This window comes from Stigmatopora argus, chromosome 14, assembly GCF_051989625.1.
Source record: "Stigmatopora argus isolate UIUO_Sarg chromosome 14, RoL_Sarg_1.0, whole genome shotgun sequence".
Lineage (NCBI taxonomy): Eukaryota > Metazoa > Chordata > Actinopteri > Syngnathiformes > Syngnathidae > Stigmatopora > Stigmatopora argus.
In genome coordinates, this window is record NC_135400.1 from 8,331,209 (window position 1) to 8,355,238 (window position 24,030).

Genomic DNA, 24,030 nt, shown 5'->3' on the forward strand with positions numbered 1-24,030 from the left:
CCGGGCCACACAAAATGATGCGGCGGGCCATATTTGGCCCCCGGGCCGCCACTTTGACACAGTGCTATACACTATGGATACACTGCGCAGATTAGACATTTACATTCAAGACTATCCTGCATAGGGGCAGAACGCATCAAAACCTAATTTTCTCATATTTTTAATGGAATGAATGTCTTCTATTTATGGTATAATTTAGACCAGGTTACTGTAAGTAACGTAATGTGCATCATCTTACTCAAAAGGCAAGGTTCTGTTTTGAACTAAGAGTAGGTACTCTGCTTCATAATAGACGATCTTTGGCTGTAGGCAGTGGGCGAAAGCCGCGTTGATGAGTTGTTAGCCACAAGCTAGGCTAGTTTTCAGCAAGAGCGATCACTTCCACTGCCGGCTAGGAGGGAGGGGCACATACATACGCTTCTCTCAAAATCACACCGCCAATCAAGCACCTTCCAACAGGTACATTTCTACTCGTATCATATTCTATTTCTCCGCCTTAGATTTGTATATAGCCTTTATTTAAGAGGATCTGCGCCCATTCCTCGTTGCGCTGCGCGCGGGTGGAGATGGTGCCAAAGCTGAATGGAGCTCTGTGTGCCGATCCAGTACTCGTCCAAAATGAACCGAGACTTTGTACATTGGCTAATGCACATTAAATAAACCCTCGGTCGATGTGGTGTTTGTTTATCTTTCGGATCGGTTTGCATTCACCACCGCTGGATGCGGGATGTGCAATGATGGAGAATAAATATGTCAGTATAGTGAGTGTGACTAAACCGGTTTGCGGGAGTCAAGCCACATGAAAACAAGTTTCGTCGTTGGTTGGCATGGTTGCGTCGTTTAACCACGATTACGACACATAAAGAAGCCTTAAGAATGCATTGCAATTACTATCAGGAATTATTCAAAGACTTAAAGGGTGCAAGACAGACAGGCACAGGCAACAGTATTCACTCGCCGATAAAAGGTTTTTCACAAATTCTTGACATTCTTTAAGATATTTTACATAGCATTGTTGCTCTCTTCCTTATATTATACGCCTTAGGTTCATTGTCCATGCACACAAAGGCTTTATTTACCATATTCAATTTGTCTGTATTAAGATATAAATGGCAAATATTTTCAAAATGTATTTTTTTCATCAATATTAAGTAGGGCTGGGCGATATATCCTAACAATAATATTTGGTTTATTGCCGGGGTACCAATTCAGGTTGTACTCGTGTACTGCCCATTGTTGGCTGGGATAGGCTCCAGCACCCCGGCGACCCTTGTGAGGATAAGCGGAACGGAAAATGAATGAAGGACCCTAGACGTCAAATTTAATTCAGTACAAATGGTTGGATGTCTGTCACCATCAACGGCACCAGTGCAGATTTGACGTCTATCGCTGTCAATGGCAGTCAATAAGTTAAGGAGAGGATAGGAACAAAACACAGGAAATGTTCCAAAGAAGTTGAATGCTTACAGGGAACACATTGAACTCATTGGTTGCCATTGACAACACTAGACATCCATTTCATTTTGACTGGGAGCGGCAAATAAATCTTCATTAACATGCAGAACTAATTACAACATCATTGCTGCATAAGAAAAGTATGTGGGTATTGAAATGGCCAATCTGCAATCCAAAACATTTAACGCATCATAAAGAGCAAGGTGCAACAAAGGAGGCCCAAGACTTTTAAGGGTCTGTATTTGACAAGAAGGGAACATCATTCCTATTTCTAATTTTGAGAAATTTGTTTCCTCGCTTCCCCAGAAGATTTTTAGTAAGAAGAGCCTTATTCCAACTTTTCTTTTTTGGGACACCATGACATTTTTAATCAATATATTTTCCCTTAAGATAATTTTTTCTGTTTGAATTTTTGTTTTGTCTGTTTTAGTTGAAATTAAAAAAAAAATGCAATTTGGTCCTTATGTTAATTGAGTGCCTATCTCAAATGTTGAACAAATTCATATTGTTAAGTTAATTTAGCTGAATTTGACATAAGCCTCTGCTTAGTTATTATTCACTATGGGGACTAACATCATTTTGAATCTGGATCCATGTCAAGCAATTATCTTTATGCTTCTGGTTATCCTTTTGGAAGAAATCCAGGATGTTTCAACTGTCCTCCACAAGACTAGTTTGGTTGCTTCTTGTATAATAAATAATATAGTAAAATGTTTTTCAAGGTTTTTACACCATGCTATTAATGTGCTACAATTCTTTTAGTCTTGGAGTTTACTCAATCATATTTATATGGTAAATATTAGATATAAAATGTGTAAAAATACTGGTAATCATAGGCATAGTGACCAAAATAATATATGATAGGTTAAAAAAAGTATAGTGCATATACAAATCTCCTTCTTTTAAACATGCCATCATGCATTTATTCACTCACACAGTTGTGGGTAATTAAATTGCTGTCAAAGCAGACATTACAGTAATACCCGTATTTATATTTGTATTTATTAATTGAAATTTGTATACATAATATTGGGGCGCTGTGGCTTAGTTGGTGCTGTAAGAATAGGTTGCATATATTTTAGATGTACACTTTGGTACTTAAAAAGTTTATCACAATTGCAAATCTGTACAAGAATGTGTGTGCTGAATTCTTAACATTTTCACATGTGTCCATAGCAATGGCAGAGGCTCACCAGGCCGTGGCGTTTCAGTTCACCATAACACCAGAGGGCATCGATTTGCAGCTCTCTTATCAAGCCTTGAACCAGATCTACCTGTCAGGAGTACGATCATGGAAAAAGCGTGTCAGCCGCATGAGGGTAAGAAACAGTATACAGTATAACGTGGCCTGATCAATATGGTGTTAAGCACAGTGCTATCTATTCATGTTGTTATTATTACATTACCTTAAGATAAAACCATTTGAACAAGACATGCAATGTTAGGGTCAAATAATCAGTACTAATCTCCACTGTCATATCCTGCAATGTTGCCATTTGCTTTGCAGGTAAAGTATGTTGTTAAAGTCAAAGACAACGTGATGACTTTATAACGAAACAAACAATTTCTAATGTTGGATCATTTTTGGCTGGATTTACTTTTGGCGAAAAAAGCAACAGATTAAACCCAAATTAATTTGAATAAAATGGAATAATAAGCTCCAATTCATTCATATACAGATTATATTGCCCAGGTCTAGTCTACCCTTTATTTATTCATGTCAAATATATGCAAAATGAGATACCGATAATATTTTTAACTGAAACCACACTACAATCAATCCTGTATTGATAGCTGCCTCAGGTTACATCTTAATGATTAAAAGTATATGCTTAAAGGTGAGTTTGATTAGTCAGATGGCCTTAAATGTGATATTTTATCCATTTAGAAATCTGGTTTTACATTTGATTTCTCCATCATAATGATCTTTACTCTTTTTTATCACAGAACCGGGTGATCAAGGGAATGTATCCAGCCAGCCCTTCATCCTGGCTATTTGTCGTCATTGCAATTTTAGCCACCATGTACATGCGCTCTGATCCCAGCATGGGCCTCATTGCCAAGATACAGCAACACCTTCCACTCAGGTAAATGAACACAAAGTCAGTGAAAGGCAGATATTTGAATTCCTTTCACATTTAACTCATGAGTCACTAGTATTATGGGTGTGCTACCAACACATGCCCTCTGTCCTACATCCTAAACAGTCTTGACTGACACTGACTCAGTGTTAGACTCATTGCTTGCGCGAACACACTAATGTGATTTCACAGCGTCTAATAGAAATCATATGGAGAAAGTGACATATAAAACTACTGCACAGTGATGCATTTGCTACCAACAGTTGATATTATCCCACTATAAATTTATATATATATAGTCTCATCATTGACATTTTAACACACCTCAACGAGGGCTGGCTATAGAGGTGACTGTGTAGCTCCCTTCAAAAGGAGTGCATTCAGCCAAAGCACCTTCTCTTTCCGTGCCGCACATACCTGTCACTCAATAGCAATTAGCATACATGAACTCATGAACCTCTTCGCCAATATTCTTAAAGCTTGGCTGTTAGAACAACAAAATTGCGATCACAACGCTGTCTAAAACCGTGCTACTTGTGTGTTTGTGTGTGTGTCTATTATGTGTCATTGTTTACCTACACAAGGGACTAAAATCTTATATATTTACATATTTATTAACATGAAGATGAAAATGTTCATTAAAGTGTGCTGTCCCTTATTAAATAAATCAAATCAAATAAGAAATCTCAGAAATTAAGTTTTAAGTTTGAAAAAAACTAAAACATTTGTAGCTTGGACAGGTAAATTAATGAATATTTCACATGGACATCAACTACTAAAACTGAATCCTAAAATTCCACCTTTACAAAGACTTAAAAGTGTCCCGTAAACAGTTTTTCCCCAAAAATAGTAACTGTGGAAATTTGTAAGAATCTATAAATGCCACAGGATGGCAGCAAAGCACAAGTCTAATGTCAATTTTTTTTTTTACATTTATTTATTGGCTGTACAGCAATCTGTGACCCCACAAAGAATAATCAGCAAAGCAGAAAAACACACAATGGGTTGTGTATGTATCCAAACATTAACCCATCTTCAAATATTCAACACAAACAGACCAGCTTCACACAAAAAAAATCAATGTGTGCATACTAGTATCATTAAAAATAGCACCAAACTGATGTGAGATATTCACACACAGAAGCAAAAATGCACACTAGAACGTCATGCAAATGAAATCTTTATTTTGCGCATTCTTTTTCTGTGTTTTTTGTATTGTAACCAACAAACCAACCAGCTCTGTCAGAGGCCAAAATGCTTTCAGTTTCACTATTTCTGTTTGCTTCTAAAATTGTGCCAGAAATATTCCATGACATCATGGACAGATGTTTTCTCTTTCGTAGCATGGGCTCAGGAAGGAAGGGAATTTTTTTAATTATTATTTAAAATCCCAGCAGAAGGATGCAAAGAGCCAGATACATGATTAGATGTCTATCACCATCAATGACCCTGAAACAGTTCATATCACTTGACAGAATTTAATGAAAAAAAAAATACTAAGTGGTTTTCTCTTCTTCCACTTTCGTGTTTCTCCCTCCAGTCTCCATGTGTCTCTCAGTGATCAGGGCCAGACGATGCTTTCTGCGTTGGTTTTCAGCACACTTCTATGGATGTCCATCATCCTCGCTCTTAGGTTTTGCCTTAAACTGCTGCTCTCCTACCACCAATGGATGTTTGAGCAACATGGTCGAGTTTCCAACACTACCAAAGTATGGGTGGTAAGTAAAGTGGCCATTTCATAAATTCTGGGGATCTGTGATTGGTCCATCACTGTTATCCGTGGGTTTGGTCACAGATGTGTTCATAATTTTGAACATATAAGTGTATTTATTGGGTTTTGTCATTCTTTCACGACCTCAAGATAATTTTTACGGTTGTCTTGTCTGCTGATCTCTGGTGGGTGCATTAATGTAGGAAAGAGTGGAATTTGTATTTGCATTCCATATAATCAGTGTTTGGTAATTTTTTGGGGTAACTCTCTCTTTTTTGTGACTGAATTATAGTCAGATGATACCTGTTTCGGGGAAGCTCCCATTTGGCTCACATTCAAATTATTTCAACTTGAAAAGGTATTTAAAAATAGTCAATTTCCTTAAACCCGCTGATTCTCTTTTTGTAAAGCAAATAACAATGCTATTTTTTTGCGAAAACAAATTAGAGTGTCGTATAAACAAGGTTGATTGGAATATTACTGGACAATGCTGTTTATGAAAAAACTCAGATTGGCAAAAATTGGGATCGGCAGGTCAGACTTTTCGAAAATCGTTAGTGATAAATCAAGCTCAGATTTTGTATTTATAACAACCATTAAAAAAGAAACACCATTAAAAACTGCAGATTTTAATCCATCCTGTGTTTTTTACAGACACTACTGAGGCTCTTATCTAGTCGAAAGCCACTACTGTACAGCTATCAAACATCACTACCTCATCTTCCTGTTCCTGCCATAAAGGACACTTTGAGCAGGGTGTGTGCACAAACAGTAACACATCTTTATTCATATCCCCTTTATTGATTGGTATGATTCAACAAAATGAACTTTAACTTTTCTTTTTCTTCTCTCAGTACTTGGAGTCAGCACGCCCTTTGTTGACAGATTCTGAATTCCAAAGGATGACAAAATTGGCCTCTGACTTTGAATGTAACCTGGGAAATCGACTCCAACGCTACTTAAAACTTAAAGCTCTCTGGGCTACTAATTATGTAAGTAAAAAAAATCGATCACTCAAAAAAAAACAACCATGGTAAAATGTATTACACTTGTTATTAGGATGGACCTTACACTACTAACTCATTCACTGCAATTGACGGCAATAGACAACCAAATGGTTTTGACTGGAATGGTTGGCATTGAATGATGGATTGGTTGTCTATCGCTCTCAATCAACGGCATCCAATAAGTTAATGGTCGAAAACCGCCATTTACAAATACTGCAAAATTCAAGTGTGGCCATAAGTGTCACAGATTAATTCATAACATCAATTTATCACCAAAGCCAAAGTCCAGTCTGTTAAATTGAGTCAATAGCATGTTGTGTTTTGTTTCCTTCACATAAGTGATGGTTATAGTTGATGTAATTGACCGGAAACATAAAAGATCTTTTTTTATTTGACTGTGTTTCTTTCAGGTGAGCGACTGGTGGGAGGAATACATTTACCTCCGCAGCAGAGGTCCCATCATGGTCAACAGTAACTATTATGGCATGGTAACCAGCTGTACTTTTTTAAACCAGAAAATCTGTGAAATTCATTTTATTTATGATGCCAACATAAAATTACAGAGATATAAAATATATATTATATGTGCGTGTATGTGTGTGTGCGTGCGTATATATATATATATATATATATATATATATATATATATATATATATATATATATATATATATATATATATATATATACATACATACACACACACAGACACAGACAGACACAGACACACAAAATTTCAATATTAGTTTCAGCGTTCTTGTTTGTTTCATTTGCCCATTGGGTGTTTTAAATCCTTTGCAATTCTCTTCTATGTGTTTCCTCCACTTTGTCTATGACTGTGTGTCACTTAACACTTAACAGGACTTCCTTTATGTGAGTCCGACTTCTGTACAAGCTGCGAGGGCAGGCAACACAATTACCGCTATGCTTCTTTACCGACGAAAGGTCAACCGGGAGGAGCTCAAACCAGTATGTAGGAATTTGTTTTTTAAAGAAATAATATTACCGTATTTTCTGCACTTTTTTTCATAGATTGGCTGGGCCTGTGACTAAAAATCAAGCGTGACTTATCAATGTTTATTTTCTCTCTGACCACAACAGCCTGTTATGTTTGTTAACGTATTTTTATATCTGTCTGAAGAAACAACATTAACAAATGCCTATTTTGCCCGTTTTTTTCTCTCCATTTTTCTATTCTTACTTTGAATTATTGAATATTCTTCTATGAAAATAAAAATTGCCCACCTTTATTAATATATATGTTCCTTCTGTCTTCATGAATTAGAGCCGTGTCCCAGGAACTGTCATCCCTCTTTGTGCCGCCCAGACTGAGAGGATGTTTAACACAACTCGCACTCCGGGATTTGAGACTGGTAACATGCAGACATCCACACAACTTGTACTTGTAGACTTTTCCTATCAGATAAAAGTCTGTGATCAGTTTTTGAGCTGAGTGAATGAGCAGTGAACTGGAACATATGCTTGAATCCTGACATTTTTTCAAACACTTGAACGATTCCATTCCACTCCACAGATGTTCTCCAGCACTGGTTGGACAGTGAGTTTGTTGCAGTGTACCACAAAGGACGCTATTTTCGCTTGTGGGTCTACCGAGCTGGGCGCCTGCTCTCTCCGAGGGAGATTGAGTACCAAATTCAAAAGATCTTGGATGACCCTTCACCTCCACAGCCAGGAGAAGACAAACTTGGAGCACTCACTGCTGGAGACCGGTGAGAACCAGAGACCACTTTTGTACTGTTCACACTCTGTTGCAATGTGTTTTTTTTGTTTGTTTTATTACACACCATCTGCGCGTGATGTCATACTTTGATGTGGGATTTATTCCCAGGGGGAATGAAACACTTTTTTTGTCCATTCTACTTTTTCTCATTCAGTTCAATGTGAGACATACTTCATCTTAATAACTACATTGATCAAACGTATAAAACAACCCACTTGCACAAACTAGTATGCATTACATTTATAATATATTGGTACTTTTCCTTATTTAATGAGGTCTATACCAATCAGACTACTTACATAATAATTGAGAATCTAAATCCATTTAGAAAGTCTTATAATAAAAAAGGAAACTACCCAATTATGGCGAACAGGTTTTTCCAGCTTTTATAAGGAGGGTTTTCCAGGTGTTTCGGTATAGAAATTTATTGCAGAATGCAAGGGGAAAACTTTTTTTTAATTATATGCCACACCCATTTTTTGGCCAAGTGTTGACAGACTTATTTTTTAAAAATCATTCAATGGAAACACACTTAAGTTGTAATAGAAATGCAGCTACCTATTAATTCATTGCTGTTGAAATAAACCAAACCTGTGTGGCAGAATGTGTACTGCACAAATGTAAATATTACAGATCATTAGCCTTACCTCACTCCATGTCGTGTACTGTTTCTTTTTCTGTGTTTACGTATTTCAATCTATTTCCAGGATTCCTTGGTCACAAATGAGAACGCAGTACTTTAGCACTGGTGTCAACAAGCGATCGCTAGATGCCATTGAGAAGGCAGCCTTCTTTGTGACCTTGGATGATGACGAGCAAGGAATGAGGGGAAGCGACCCAGTAGGAAACTTGGACCGTTATGCCAAATCTCTGCTCCATGGCAAATGTTATGACAGGTGAGGGCAAAACTGGCAAACAAATGGTTGCCAATAATTCAGAATCATTAGCAACATTTTCTTTTCCTAGATGGTATGATAAATCACTTTCAGTTGTGATCTACAAGAATGGAAAGAATGGACTGAACGCCGAGCATTCTTGGGCTGATGCACCAACTGTGGCTCACCTATGGGAGGTACGTGGACTCTACTCACAGGTCAAAAAATGGCTATTTTGGGCTTGGTTTCACACTTTCATTGCCATCGACGATGATAGATGTCCAACAGATGATGAATGAATGAATGCTTCTAATGACACCCAATCCATTTGAACTGTGTCGGTGGAAGCTAAAAAAAAAAGAATCTTCATTTACTGTATCCTATTATGGGTGACTTAGTATCTATCAGACCGTTGCCTGATACAAATTTGAAACTTTTCAATACATCTCTTTCCAGTATACACTCGCCACTGATGCTTTCCATCTGGGATACACGGAGGATGGGCATTGTATGGGTGAAGTGGACCGGTCATTACCACCACCTCAAAGGCTTACCTGGGACATTGTGCCTGAGGTATTCATGTTTTCTATTTTACTGTTGCTATTACTCATTGAATTACTCATTGAATTTTGCAATGCCATTACACCACTCATGTTTAGACAAATACCACCAGGTGCATGCTTTTGATCCTATCATGCACATGTTTTCATTCCACAAGACCAATGTGTTTGGACATGCCTGCAGTACTATGTACAGCTCAACTTTGATTATAAAGTTGGCATGTTGAATAGAGTGACCATGACAAATTCACTCTCCTGTGTCATTGTCCTAGTAGCATAAGATTTTTTGATAAAGGGCTTCAATAACCAATATCTTACTGGTCTTTACTACATCATACCTGTCAACCTCTGCCGATAACTGCCCTTATAAATGATTATGATTCCCCTTACAAACCCCCAAAAAACCTTACAAACACCGTACGACTCATACGGTGTTTGTAAGGTTTTTTGGGGGTTTGTAAGGGGAATCATAATCATTTATAAGGGCAGTTATCGGCAGAGGTTGACAGGTATGCTACATAGCTAATAAGTTACAAGACAAGTAATTCATGGACAGAGGAGACTTGAAAGAATAACAATAGAAACTATTTGAGTAGCCCATTGACAGGCCTTAGCCAGTGAGGGAGAAACATATTATCTTAAATCACAGAATAACTTTATTAACTGTAAGGAACAGAATTTTTTTTAAGTGCATCAATTTGCCTGAAATGTAAAAATATCTACGCTTTACCTTATCACCACCTCTTGCTGCCATTCATACATACATCATAGCAAAGACAAGAGCACCACTGTCACCTACTAGAGGGTTGCGACACATTTAAGAAGCGCTCCACTAGGTTTTTTTCAATTTAACTTTGCATACAATACAGTCAGGCATCAAAGGTAAATTAGAAATGACTAGTAGTTAATTCATTGACTACCATTGACTTGGCTATGCATGAATAAACTTTGACCTCAGAAACGGTTTAATCCCTTCCATCCCTGCCTGCTAAAATGGATTGGCTGTTGACTAGTGACAAACTCATTTAAATTCACAGCAGAAAGATATAAAGAGCCATGTTTGGATGTATATCAGTGTCAATGGCACTAAGTGTTAACTGTTGTACAGACACATCAGATCATTGCATGGCTTCTGTTAAATGAAAGTGCTGATGTAACATTTTCCTTGAAATTAATTTAAAACTGTCAAACTGAAACTGAACATTCTTGAGCTCACATCAAAAAAATAAAGTGGAAGGTCTAGACATCCTTCTTCAAAAACCCTTCAGAAGCTGTTCCAAAACATGTGTGTGAAACATTATGAACAAGGGCAAATACCAGACATGGTTGTGCTCTAGTAAACTGTGCGCATGCCAATAAGAGCAAAGGCCAATTTAGACACTGTTCTCTGATTTGAAGGTTCAAGCTCAAGTGTGCAGTTCCCTTGCTGTTGCCCAGGCTTTGGCTGACGATGTAGACTGCCATGTGTTCCCCTTCAAAGACTTTGGAAAAGGACGAATTAAGAAGCTTCGGTTCAGCCCTGATGCATTCATTCAGATTGCATTGCAGTTGGCATATTACAGGGTAAGACACACTCCTAGAAGATATAACTAGACTAAACAACCAAAATGTCTCTGTGTATTTTTAGTCAGAAAAGCTACTATTTAACCCTTGATCGTGCAAGTAACTACCTATGAGAGGTTCGATTTTTGCCCAGATAATTCATTTCTACTATTCTACTGTCAGCCCAGTGTGCAAATGGTTAGCACGTTGGCATCACTATTCTGGGGTTGAGGGTTTAATCCCATGTCGATTCTCACTTTGTGGAGTTTGCATGTTCTCCCTGGGCTTGCGTGGGTTTTCTTTTGGTACTCCTGTAGGCTCCCACATCTGAAAAACATCCATGGTAGGCTGGTTGATCACTGTGATGGTATGAGAGTGCGTGTGTATGGTTGTCTGTTTCCTTGTGCCCTGTGATTGGCTGGCAACCGATTCAGGGTATCCCCCGCCTAGTGCCCATAGTTAGCTAGGTTAGGCTGGAGCAGTTCGGAATATAAATGAATGTTCTTTTGTCAAAAAAAAAGCTTTTTGAGGAAAATTATTGCTCCATAATTAAGCGGTTATTAAATGGTAAATGGTCTTACTCTTAGCGGTTTTCTACCTTTAAGGCACTCGAGCACTTTTGCACATAATTGAGTCCTACACCAAATTTGTTATTACTCTTTCAAATAGTTTTCACATCAATATAATTATAGATTAATAAAATGTTAATGAAAAAAAAATAAAAGAAAAGAAAGATAAAACTGAAATACACTATGGACACTTATTAACTCATTGAACAACAGATATCCATTTCATTTGAACCGAGAGCATTTCTGTGAATGCTCATGTTGAAGTTCAATTCATGTTGCGGCCTATCTTTCCCATCCATCATTGCCCTAGAAATGCTCAAGGGAAATTCCACTTCCACTTCGAAGTAACAAAACTAAACAAAAAAAACGTGTGTGCATGTGTTGCACTTCACATATTTAAAGCAATTGTTTGATTGTAGTTGTGGGTAATGCAGAATAGATCATAGTAGTATTGTAACATTTCGTAACTTTTTATTCAGGCCAACTAATGTTCTAACCCAAGGGAGGCAACAATTCCCTTTAGAGCGTTCTTGGCAGTGGGAATTTCCTGAGAAGGAAGTTAATTTTTTCATATCCTTGTATTCTTCAGGATCGTGGTGGTTTCTGTCTGACTTATGAGGCGTCAATGACCCGTCTCTTCAGGGAAGGACGTACAGAGACTGTGCGGTCCTGTTCTAACGAAAGCTGTGACTTTGTCAAAGCATTGGAGAGTGGAGAGGTAGATCTTTAATCATTGTTCCTTCTGTTTTTAGCCCTTTATAAGGCAAATGACTACGTAGTTTGGGCCAATTAAAAACTTAGCCTTATTATTAATTAATAATTAAAGCTGGGGAAATTTACTTTTTGCACAAAACTGACATCACTTCTCCTAAAAGTTTACCTGCCAAGTCTTTTTTTCGGTTACCTAACCACTGTCGTTTGACCCTTTATCATTATTCAACAGGCAAAATATGCCAAAGGAGAATTATTGATATGGTCCAATGTGTATGTACATCATCCACTGATTTTGAGCATTCGTGGATTTCTAAATATTACACTTAATGGTGCGTGTTCTATGACACAAGCTGCTGTCATCCTCCCCCAGTGCAATTATGGCATCAATTTAAAAGTAGAAGAAAGAGATCCCAGTACTGAAATTTACAATCATAATTGGTGATTATGGATTTGCTGAACAATGCCGATGACCATGCTCGCTTATGAAATAAGGAAATACACAATATATAGAATGGAGTGAAATAACTGGCCCGTACTATGAAACCTTTTTCCTTCTTTTGGGACCCCAATGCAGTTAACAAGTTCACCTTCCACATCAATCTGACTTTGACAAAATTGTAAAATACCTATTTTTAATATAGTATGTACAAAAGAACTATGTTGCACTTACACAATTACATAACAGTACCACCATAATACACATTTTCTTATCTTGCAGATTCCTTTAGCCCTCTCCCTGTTGATTTTGGGACACTGCCTGTGCATATCAGGTTCCTGTTACCATAGGTCTTCTTCCTGTTAATTGGGGCATATTTCCGGGGCACATCCTGTTGCTATTGGATTGAATAACACCCCAAAGTAGATTAAAAGAAATAATACCTCATACTATTTCAATAAGTGCCCTATAAAGTGTTAAGTGAAAATGAACATTTTCATTTCTAATTATATAAGTAACCAATCCAAGCTCATCTTGTTACCTGCAATAAAATGCAGTTTAACATCTCATTTGCGGTTATCACAATTCTGAAATTACAGTGAATTGTTTTTGTGTATGTGCTTGTGGACAGACAGCAGAACAATGTCGACGCCTCTTTAAATTGGCTTCAGAGCGACACCAGAATCTTTATCGTTTAGCCATGACTGGAGCAGGGATTGACAGACATCTATTCTGCTTGTACGTCGTCTCAAAATATTTGGGAGTGGAATCGCCGTTCCTCAAGGAGGTAAGTTTTAGCACACTTTGAAAGTAAGCAGCAAGAAGAGCAGATTCAATCCCCTTATTCAACCCCCCACCCAACATTTGCATTCACAAAAATAGCTGAATTGGCAAAAAAAATATGCTATATTGGTTACTCTAGGTTCTGTCTGAGCCTTGGCGCCTCTCCACAAGTCAGACACCTGTTCAGCAAATGGAACTTTTTGACTTGAAGAACCACCCAGAATTTGTATCGCTTGGCGGAGGATTCGGACCAGTGAGTTAAAAAATATATATAATTATTTTTAATTATTCTCTTTATTTACTGCATCTCTTGCATTTGTGAAAAAACAAGCCATTTGAAAATTTGGTGGAAAATTTTGCAATTTGTAGCAATTTAAAAATGCATGCTTCATTGACATAATTGATAATGGTATGTTTATCGACTAACCCACTGACACAATGGCCAACAAATGATAACTATGCAATTAGTTCTAGTTCTGTATACATGTGCTATTTATGATGTTTACAGTACAAGTGTGTGTGTGGTCACAGACCTGCTGTAATGAAATGTAAATAATAGATAATCATCTACATAAAAGCATTTTACACTTCAGGTTGCTGATGATGGATACGGCGTTTCTTACATCATTGTGGGTGAAGATATGATCAACTTTCACGTGTCATGCAAATACTCCTGCGGTGAGACTGTAAGTAAAATACTCCTTTTTGTTTTAAATGTGACACGATCAGTGTCATTGCCTGCCATATTTGCTCGGAATTTTACCCGTATCTCAAATTTCTCATATGTTAAAGTATTACTGTACTACTATGTACAGTTCCATCTAGTGGACTTAGAACACACCTATTACTACCACTACAGCGTCATCTAGTTTATGTTCCCGGTTACTATTTACTACAGCTCCATGTAGTAGATGTACAGTAATCCCTCGATTATCGCGTCTTCATTTATCACGAATTCACTACTTCGATTGTTTTCCCGCTGTTAATCATTAAAAAAAAATTAAGTTCATAAAAATGTGAAAATCCACGCTGAAGCTCGTAAGCGGAAGACACTCTTGCTACTAGGACTCAGCACTTAAGAAAAGAAAAGTTATAATATGGGTGACCCTACTTCGCGATTTTTTGCTTATGTCTGGTCTACATTAACCGCCATATTTGAGGGATTGCAGTATAACACAATCCCCTACTACCACTACTACTGCGTTTTATAATCCAGTTTGCCTTATATAAAACAAATATTAAGGTGGGCCATTCATTGAAGGTGCACGGAAAATACGATACACACACCACTCATGCTGCTCCAGGCAATTTGATAAGTTGTTTTGATACCCATCAAAGTATTTCTGGTTTACATTTCAGGACTCCCACAGATTTGGAGCTCAGATAAACAAAGCCCTTCAAGACATCGTGAATATCTTGTCTGCTGACATAAAATCTCCTTCGTGGCCCAAAGCCACAGGCGAGCCTCTTGTTAAGAAGAATATGTGAATAATGTCAAGCTCACCTGAAATCACAATGAATCAATCATATGCTATTTGAAGTGATACCCAAAAACTGAAAATACTAGCAAGACGAAGCATTTACTCCATACTTTTCTACCAATCTCGGTCCAAAGTGCGCATTACTGCATTGCATTAGACTTGACTAGTATCGAATCCTTCTCAGATTGGACCTAATATTGTGGTCAATGAGTGTTTATGAAATAATTACACTTCTGTTTATAAGGGAACTTGAAATTTCACTTCAGTTTAAAGCTAATTATGTTTATGGTACTTACTTGAATTTTATAGCTGTCTACTGTGGCCTCTTTTTGGGAATAACCTTTGGAATACTTTCATTTTCCTTTTCCGCTGTGTCGTCTGTCTGTTTTCATTTGTTCTGTAAGTAGTGATTTATATGGTACAAAAATAGTTTGGTCTGTGGTCTTACAGGCGGTGGTGATGTTCTTGTCAGCAATTCTTTGATAAAAACCACAGCTAATTAACGTCACTGCAACGTCTGATGCTTTTCAGTCATAACAATGACAGCATGTTTGAGCTCAAGTTTTTCAGTGGATAATGCCAGAATTTTTTTCTGTTTCTTTCTCACGTTACCTCATCTCATCTTATCTCAGCTCATTTTCTGAACCGCTTTATCCTCATTAGGGTCACGGGGGTGGCTGGAGCCTATCCCAGCTGACTGGGTCAGGGGGACACCCTGAATCAGTGGCCAGCCGATCGCAGGGCACAAGAGACGGACAACCATGCACACTCGCACCCATACCTATAGGCCAATCAGCATGCCATGCATGTTTTTGGAATGTGGGAGGAAACCGGAGTACCCGGAGGAAACCCGCGCAGGCACAGGGAGAACATGCAAACTCCACACAGGTGGACCAACCCTGGATTTGAACCCAGGACCACGGAGCTGTGAGGCCGACGCGCTAACCACTCGTTTCACCGGGCCGCCCATCTCACATTATTATACGTACATTGCATTTTGGGACTAACGGGACAAATAAGGGAAGTGAAAAACAGATTTAAGACAAGTTTTGCACTTTATTTAGGGTACTTTGACTCATCATCTAACATTGTTTACCCTTTATATGCCAAGTACATTTTTAGTCATTAAAAAAAAATAAGCTTAACACCATAAAGACCTTTTAAGATGAATAAAGGTTGATATTTTTTTCCTTGACTTTTGGCTTATTGCATAGTATCAATAAAGATAGACCAATGGCCAGCCAATGACTTTAATGATTGCCTTATAACGGGTTAAACTTCTTTTGAGCTTTTGCTGTCTTTTGTTCTCATTGATTTCTGAGAAAAGAAGGGGATAAAAAAATTGGGTTAAAATGTGAAACAAATTTTTGGTGAAAAAAAATTGAGATTTAATGTTTACAACATATGCTCCCATCCTTGGTTGGCAATGTTTGTCTTTGTGGGGGTGCACTATATGCAGATGTGATCTAAGGGCTCTACACATATCCTTATATACAAAAAGTTACATTTGCCTTCAAAAAATTTGTTTTTACAAACTGTAATGGAGCGCATAAAGAATGGTGTAAAGAAAAGAGAGGAAAGATTAAGTCTTTAAGGCTTTTAAATGAATGTGTCATTAAAAGTCATGTGGCATTTCTTTAGTAAACCTTTACTCCTGGCTTCACTATATTGCTTAACAGTTTAACTTTTGTGGGATGGATATTGTTTATTTTGATGTTGTAGTTTCCTTTAAACTGTTCATGTACAATATCTATTTTTTTTAGTCTTTAAAAAAATGGATATCCAATGTAAAAAATGATTTTTATTTTGTTGTCACTTTTCTCGTGTTATTTAAATATCATCTGTTTATTATGTGACTTATGCTTTTTAACATTCAGTGAGGTGATGTTGCCTGAAATAAAATCAATTCTGAATTTGCAGTAATTCCAAATTTTCATTATCTTCCTGCAACCACCTCAAGTGGAGTGTACTGGGCACACAGGAAGAGCTGCATGTTAATGCTAAACAAGGAAAACTTGCACACACAAAAAGCAAAACCCCAGCCTCCCACATGGCAGTCAGGTGAACAAACCTCAACGCCATGAAGTGGCCACACTTTACTTTGTCATTAGTGGAAAGTCTTGACTACAGATATATAGAAATAATTAAGGGAAAATGTTTCCCGACCGGGATTCGAACCCCAGCTGCCCACATGGCAGTCAGGTGAACGAACCTCTATGCCACGAATTGGCCACACTTTACGTTGTCATATTGGAAGGCAGTGGCGGTCCGTGCATTTTCTCGTAGCGCCTTCAACGTATCAATCCAACCCTCAAAAACTATTTTATGGCTATTAAACCTCTACTGCAGCTACAGCTGCGACACATACAAAATAATCAATAAATCTGCACAAAAATGGGGTAAAATCCACTTCCTAGTAGCATTTCATGATTAAATACAAATACTGGAGCTTTTCAGACATTACAACCGGGCCGGGGGGTGATTTTCCCGGGAAAAGACAGCAATGAACGTCAATGGCGTACGTGCAAACATTGCCCGAAAATGGGGTAAAATCCAGCCGAAAACAGCATTTATTGATTAAATACAAATACTGGAGCTTTTTAGACATCAGAACCGGGCCCGGAGTATCATTTCCCCGGTAAAAAGACAGCGATGAACGTCGATACGTCCATACATGAAACGGCAAAAAAGAATGCACTGCCACTCTTTAAATGTCTAGAAGTAAAAAACAAACACTTAAGTGCATGTCATCACAATGTTCGTAATGTGCAATACTGTATTTTAAAGGATTAAAGCCCAACCAAAAAATATTTACAGCTCCCCCCACTAACTAATGCACGTTATGATGAAAACAATGTGTTTTTTTAAGTACGAATGCCCAATCAACACGTATTTACAGCCCCGCCCCCGCCCCATCAACTGACTAATGCATGTTATTAAGAAAACAATGTATTTTTATTTAAGTATTAAAGTTCAACCAAAAAGCATTTACAGTCCCCCCCCCCCCCCCCCCACACACACACACTGACTAATTCACGTTATTATGAAAACAATTTATATTTTTTGTATGTCTATTTTTAATAGGCGTGGCCGAGGTCACAGTTCAAATTGCCGACGTCAAACGACAAAATGGCTAAAGAGCCAGGAGGCAACACGGGCGTGCACTGCAGAGCAGCTCAAAAGTGACGATTTGCCGAAGAAAGCCTGACAAACTTCTCACAGGACGATGCAGCACATTCGGTACGTTGTCATTTGGGGATTTCGAAGCCCCAGTTCTCGTCTTAAGAGTGATAAGAGCATGATTCGTTGACGTGATGTAGCCCCATGTGTGTGCAGACAGCAAAATGTTTGCAAACAAATTGGCTACATTGCGTTACCGATCGCTCTTTGTTTAAAAAGAAATCATTCCATTGTGTGTTTCAGTCCCTCAACGAGCACAGACTGCTGGGAAACATCAAGAATGTGGCCAAAACGACCAGAAAGGGGCATCTTGTCGACGCCATAACAAAGTGAGTCATTTTTAAATACTAGTTCCGATTTTCTCTATCCGTGTAATATTTAAACGTCAGCGTTCAGTATTCAAGGCTTTGCGCAATTGGCTCGTTTTTCATCATGATGCATTCAACTTTTGAATGAAAACACTAATATGTTGGTGTTTTTTTAAATGGTAAAAACCTGTGGATAAGTCACGCACACAAATGCCATTCGTGGACGTGTAAGGAATAAACGGTAATCCCTCTATTATCGCGGTTAATGTAGACCAGCTGCAATAAATGAAAAACTGCAAAGTAGGGTCATCCCTATTGAATTTAATTTTTAAAAAAATACTATTGTGGCAAGTGTAGGAGTAGCTTCTGCTTGTGAGTTTCACATCTTTCTGAACTTACAAATAATAATTGAACATAGGCTTTGTCATCATAACCAGATAACTGCGTATGACGAAATTGGTAATTGGTACAAAAAATTCTGCCCTGTAGTGGAACTGTGCACTCAAATAGATTATATACTTTTACACCGTTAACTTTCTTAAAAACCTCAGTGCTTGGACCGTTTCATTTTTAGTTTTAAATGTGGTTTTGACAAATCCTAAGTGAGACATTTATTCAACAATAGTGCAGGTGTCATTTTTGACTAATTTAAACATTTTTTTCCTCGGCATAAGAGAAAACGGAAGCTTTTTGGATATTTATTTTTTTAAGAATGAATGGATTTGAAATAATTGACTGAAAAACTCAGAAGTAGGGTTTATTTTATTTATTATTTTATGTAATTTGTACCTTGTGGGCCCCTGTCCAGTGTGTTTTCTATATTTCCCACCACATCAAGATCCTGATTATTTGTTTGTGGGGGAAAACATGAATAATTGACTGGATAGGGGCCTTTAAAGACTTGGATCATTTTTTAGTCTCTCTGCAGCAGACAAAAAGAAAACCAGACCATCAGGAGTATGTCTAATATTGCCTTTTGCAGTGTCTGAATAATGAGTACCCTTTTGATGTTTTATAGAAAAAAAAAAGCTAAATGTAGGTTTTTTAAGTTAAATTTGACTTAATTAGGCCCTAGTCTATTTCTTTTTTTATGTAACTTAATCTAGTGTGCCTTAACCCCTTTTTGTTTTCCAGAGTTCCACCCCTATGTTGAGAGGCTGGCGCATCCTCATTTCTCGGTGCTGGGTGTTACGCCAGAACCCATCTCCAAACTTTTTCAAAATAAAAGGTAAGACCTTGCAAATGTTTTTTACTTAACTTTGCGTATTGACCCCTTTTTGTTTTCCAGAATTCCACTCAAGGGGGACAAGGTTTCCTGCCTATGTACAGATAGGCTCACGCACCCCCACATTTCTCGGTGCTGGGTGTTACGCCAGAACCTATCTCCAAACTTTTTCAAAATAAAAGGTGAGACCTTGTGAATTGTTTTTTACTTAACTTTGTGTATGACCCCTTTTTTTGTTTTCCAGAATTCCACCCAAGGGAGACAAGGTTTCCTGCCTATGTACAGATAGGCTCACGCACCCCCACATTTCTCGGTGCTGGGTGTTACGCCAGAACCTATCTCCAAACTTTTTCAAAATAAAAGGTAAGACCTTGTGAATGGTTTTTTACTTAACTTTGTGTATTGACCCCCTTTTTTTTCTTCCAGATTTCCACCTGGTGCCAAGGGGAGTTTCTTCATCCATTTGAAAATGGATGAAGGCAAAACTGAATTTTTAAAAATGCTGGAGGGCCTGCGCGAACCTATCTCCAAAGTTTTTCAAAATAAAAGTTTTTAATGTATACATGTGTTTGTCTTTATCTAACAAAAAATGCAAGTAACATTCCAAGTTCAAAAAATTTATTTACAGGTCAACATTTCAACTTTAGTATACATAGTTGACATTACATTGAAGTGTTGATTGGTGTAGTCAGTCTTTTCTCTAGTTTGTCCACCTATAGACATAAGACAAGATATTTTAGTTAAAAGTTCACAAAACATTTTTACATTACAATTAATTTTTGTAAAATACTCTTAAAAATAAAATTAGAAAAAAAATGGGGAATAAACACTTAGAAAATAAAATTAGAAAAAAAAGGTGGGGGAATAAACATGTGGAAAATAAAATTAGAAAAAAATGGGGTATATACTCCTAGAAAATAAAATCTGAAAAAAACAGGATATATACACGTTGAAAAATAAAATTAAGGCATTAACACAGCAAATAAAATTAGAAAAAAAATGGGGTATATACTCCTAGAAAATAAAATTTACAAAAAAAGCTGGGGGAATAAACATGGAAAATAAAATTAGAAAAAAATGGGGTATATACTTCTAGAAAATAAAATTTACAATAAACACTTAGAAAAAAACAGGATATATTCAATTGGAAAAATAAAATTAGAAAAAAATGGGGTATATACTCCTAGTAAATAAAATTTACAAAAAAAGCTGGGGGAATAAACACTTAGAAAATAAAATTAGAAAAAAAAGCTGGGGGAATAAACACTTAGAAAATAAAATTAGAAAAAAATGGGGTATATACTCCTAGAAAATAAAATTTACAATAAACACTTAGAAAATAAAATTAGAAAAAACAGGATATATTGACTTGGAAAAATAAAATTAAGGCATAAACACAGAAAATAAAATTAGAAAAAAACACTAAAAAAAATGGGAATAAATACTTAGAATTCCTGCTCTAACATTAACTGAAATCCTTACCTTAAAGATTTAGTCAAAGAGCTGTGGAAATGAATGGCCAATGAAACATCACCATGATGATTTAGGCTTTTATTTAATTTGGATTTCAGAAGTACAGTGACACCATATGATTCAAGTGGGCAGCTTGCGAGGAAGATCTCTCAGGCCTGTTGCATGCAAAAAAATAGCAAAAGTTAGAATAGAGATTCAACTTTTTGGGGGGGGGGGGGGGTCACCTTGATCTGGCCCAGACTCCTCTTCTATAACCTCAAGAGTGCTCTCGGCATGCTAGAAGAGCTGCATCTTGGTGCTAAACAGGGAAAACTTGCACACACAAAAAGCATAAGTTAGCATAAATAGAGCCTGGAGATTCAACAGATAGGCTTAGTTGTTTTTTTGGGGAAATAGTTTTATCTTGATGTTAAACAGGGAAAACTTGATTTAACCAAGGTATTTGGAGGTTGCCAAACAATTACGGGATAGAGAAATCTTACAAGAAATTTAATAAACGATCAAAATAAAGAATGAAAATTAGTTAGCGAGTGCCAAGTGCTATTTTTCCTTTTCCATACAAGGCGATTAAATATACAGACTGACGTTAACAGCTAGGACAAGGGTGTCAAACTCAGGTTGGTTCGTGGGTCGCAATAACGTCAACTCGATTTCACGTTGGGCCGGACCATTTTTGAAATAATATTTTGATATTTTTTTCTATTTAAATTGGATTAAAAAAACTATCAAAATCCCTAAATATTCAGTTTTTATAGATCTAAAAAAATGTTTTTTTGAGCTTAATTTTCTTCATGAGGAAAAATATCTTCTAATAATTTGTTTTTCATTTCAAAAGGAAATAAAATATTTTTGGGAATATATTCAATATTAGCATGGAAAACAGAATTTTTTAAATGTATTTATTTTTAGATTTTACTAAATGCTTTTTGAACTAAAAACACAAAAAGGAAAAAAATGGATTAAAAAATTACAATTATTGATTTAAAAAGGGGAAAATGAGGAAATATAAAATACATGTATAATCTTCATTTGAATTTGATCCTAACAGAAAGTCGGCACTCATGATTTACTTTCTCGGGCCGCACAAAATGACGCGGCGGGCCAGATTTGTCCCCCGGGCCGCCGCTTTGACACCAGTGAGCTAGGAGAAAGTTGGCTTAATAGTTTTGTATACGGCGATTAAATATACAGACTGGCGTTAACAGCTAGGAGAAAGTTGGCTTAACAGTTTTGTATAAGTGATTTTTTTTTGTACAAACAGAACCATTACAAATCAGCAACGTGTGTTTAGCACTCGCAATGAAAACTATCATTACTTACAACACAACTGGAACTAACTAGAGTGAGCATTTACCCAGCAAACTGTCGGTTGATGCCTCGGCGTTGTTTGATTAAATTTAAAGTCTAGGTACACGACTCAATTAGGGAGAGAAAACGGATAACATAGTTTTTTAAGTCAAATCGTGACGCTAACGCTAATGCTAACTAGTAACATACGGCACAAAGCGGCCCCAAACTTAAATTGTCGACGGTGTGTTAAACCTGGCTTTAAACTAAGAGATTTGTTGGCATTTTGGGCTCAATTGATTGCTGAAAAGTCTCCCAATAGCGTGATAAAAAACGCATTTGGGCCAGTGAATTGCTCTACTCCTTACCTTGTTGGCGTGCTGGGCGACCATCAGCATAGGAAAGGCTTGCCAAAGGGATCGGTTACTGCGCATGCGCTTAATGAACTCAGCTGCTTTTACAATAGGCGTAACCACGCCCATATTGTCCCCCCACATTGAAAGCGGAAAAGATGGTTGGCCTTGATGCTATAAAACAGCACGTAATAGTAAGCCAATTTCACCAAATATTGAGTAATATTTGACTTAGTATTTTACATCAACTCACCATTATTCCAAGCCATCTGACTCCATTAAAAGTTTTAAATTTGACACACAAAGAATGCTTCATTGTATTGTATACAATAACTCAGTGGTGGACTGAGTGGACTAAAATAGTATCTGAAACACAGACTGATGTTTATTATATTTTTTCCATGAATATTTTTACCATGAATAGTGAGGCTTTTTTCTTGCAAAAATGACCATGTATAGTAAGGCTTTTTTTGTTGCAAAAATGACCATGTATAGTAAGGCCTTTTCTTGCAAAAATGAGCATATAGTCTTAATTTGGCGCGCATTCTTAATTTGGCACAATTTAGAGCAGGGGTGTCCAAACTATTCCACAAAGGGCCGCAGTGGGTGCGGGTTTTCATTCCAACCCATCAAGATGACACCTTTTCACCAATCGGGTGTCCTACAAGTGCAATCAGTGGATTGCAGTCAGGTGCTTCTTGTTTTCTTCAGAAATCTCATTGGTCAAAATGTCTGTGCTGGATCGGTTGGAACAAAAACCTGCACCCACAGCGGCCCTCGAGGACCGGTTTGGCCATCCCTGATTTAGAGTGTTCAACCAACTTACTATGCATGTTTTGGGAATGTGGGAGGAAATTAGATTATCCAGAGAAAACCCACACAGGCACAGGGCGAATATGGAAGGAACTCAACTGTCTTCGGGCGAAAGGCAGACTAAACCCTAGACTGGTCGCCACTCAGTCATAGGGCACACAGTGAGACAGACAACCACTCACACACCACCCACTAAGTGGGAATCGAACCCAGACTGCCTGCACCAAAGTCAGACGGAAGAACAACTTCTCCACTGAAAGGCTCGGCTCTAATTTAATTCCCTAAATTAACATTAGCTGCCATTCAGAGTGATAGACGTCCAATCCATTTTGGCTGGAAGGCTTTTTTTTATCGCTGCAAGTCAAAAATGGATTGGACGTTTATAGCTGCCAATGGCACTGGAACACGATCATTCAATTCATGATGAAAGGATGAGG

General features: G+C 37.4%; 1 protein-coding gene and 2 long non-coding RNA genes across 4 annotated transcripts; 2 read left to right on the forward strand and 1 right to left on the reverse strand.

Annotated features, from left to right (window-relative positions):
- Nucleotides 1-314: 314 nt before the first annotated feature.
- On the forward strand, nucleotides 315-16,873 carry cpt1a2b (carnitine palmitoyltransferase 1A2b). The gene is made up of 19 exons (XM_077618407.1): nucleotides 315-459; nucleotides 2,632-2,774; nucleotides 3,403-3,542; nucleotides 5,077-5,254; nucleotides 5,902-6,003; nucleotides 6,102-6,239; nucleotides 6,665-6,742; nucleotides 7,115-7,222; nucleotides 7,539-7,626; nucleotides 7,788-7,983; nucleotides 8,702-8,890; nucleotides 8,961-9,066; nucleotides 9,326-9,442; nucleotides 10,828-10,992; nucleotides 12,130-12,258; nucleotides 13,322-13,477; nucleotides 13,613-13,726; nucleotides 14,067-14,159; nucleotides 14,833-16,873. The coding sequence occupies exons 2-19, from the start codon at nucleotides 2,634-2,636 to the stop codon at nucleotides 14,959-14,961; spliced, it is 2,367 nt and encodes a 788-aa protein (XP_077474533.1). The 5' UTR covers nucleotides 315-459; nucleotides 2,632-2,633; the 3' UTR covers nucleotides 14,962-16,873.
- A 1,163-nt stretch (nucleotides 16,874-18,036) lies between these two features.
- On the forward strand, nucleotides 18,037-20,227 carry LOC144088141 (uncharacterized). Of its 2 annotated transcripts, XR_013304815.1 has the most exons (6): nucleotides 18,037-18,194; nucleotides 18,378-18,463; nucleotides 19,577-19,670; nucleotides 19,731-19,849; nucleotides 19,912-20,030; nucleotides 20,094-20,227. It is a non-coding gene; the product is annotated as an uncharacterized LOC144088141 (long non-coding RNA). The 2 variants fall into 2 exon arrangements; XR_013304816.1 differs by lacking the exon at nucleotides 19,577-19,670.
- A 41-nt stretch (nucleotides 20,228-20,268) lies between these two features.
- Nucleotides 20,269-22,888, reverse strand: LOC144088142 (uncharacterized). The gene is made up of 4 exons (XR_013304817.1): nucleotides 22,796-22,888; nucleotides 21,365-21,452; nucleotides 21,150-21,295; nucleotides 20,269-20,380 (listed from the first exon to the last, which is right to left on the reverse strand). It is a non-coding gene; the product is annotated as an uncharacterized LOC144088142 (long non-coding RNA).
- Nucleotides 22,889-24,030: the final 1,142 nt, after the last annotated feature.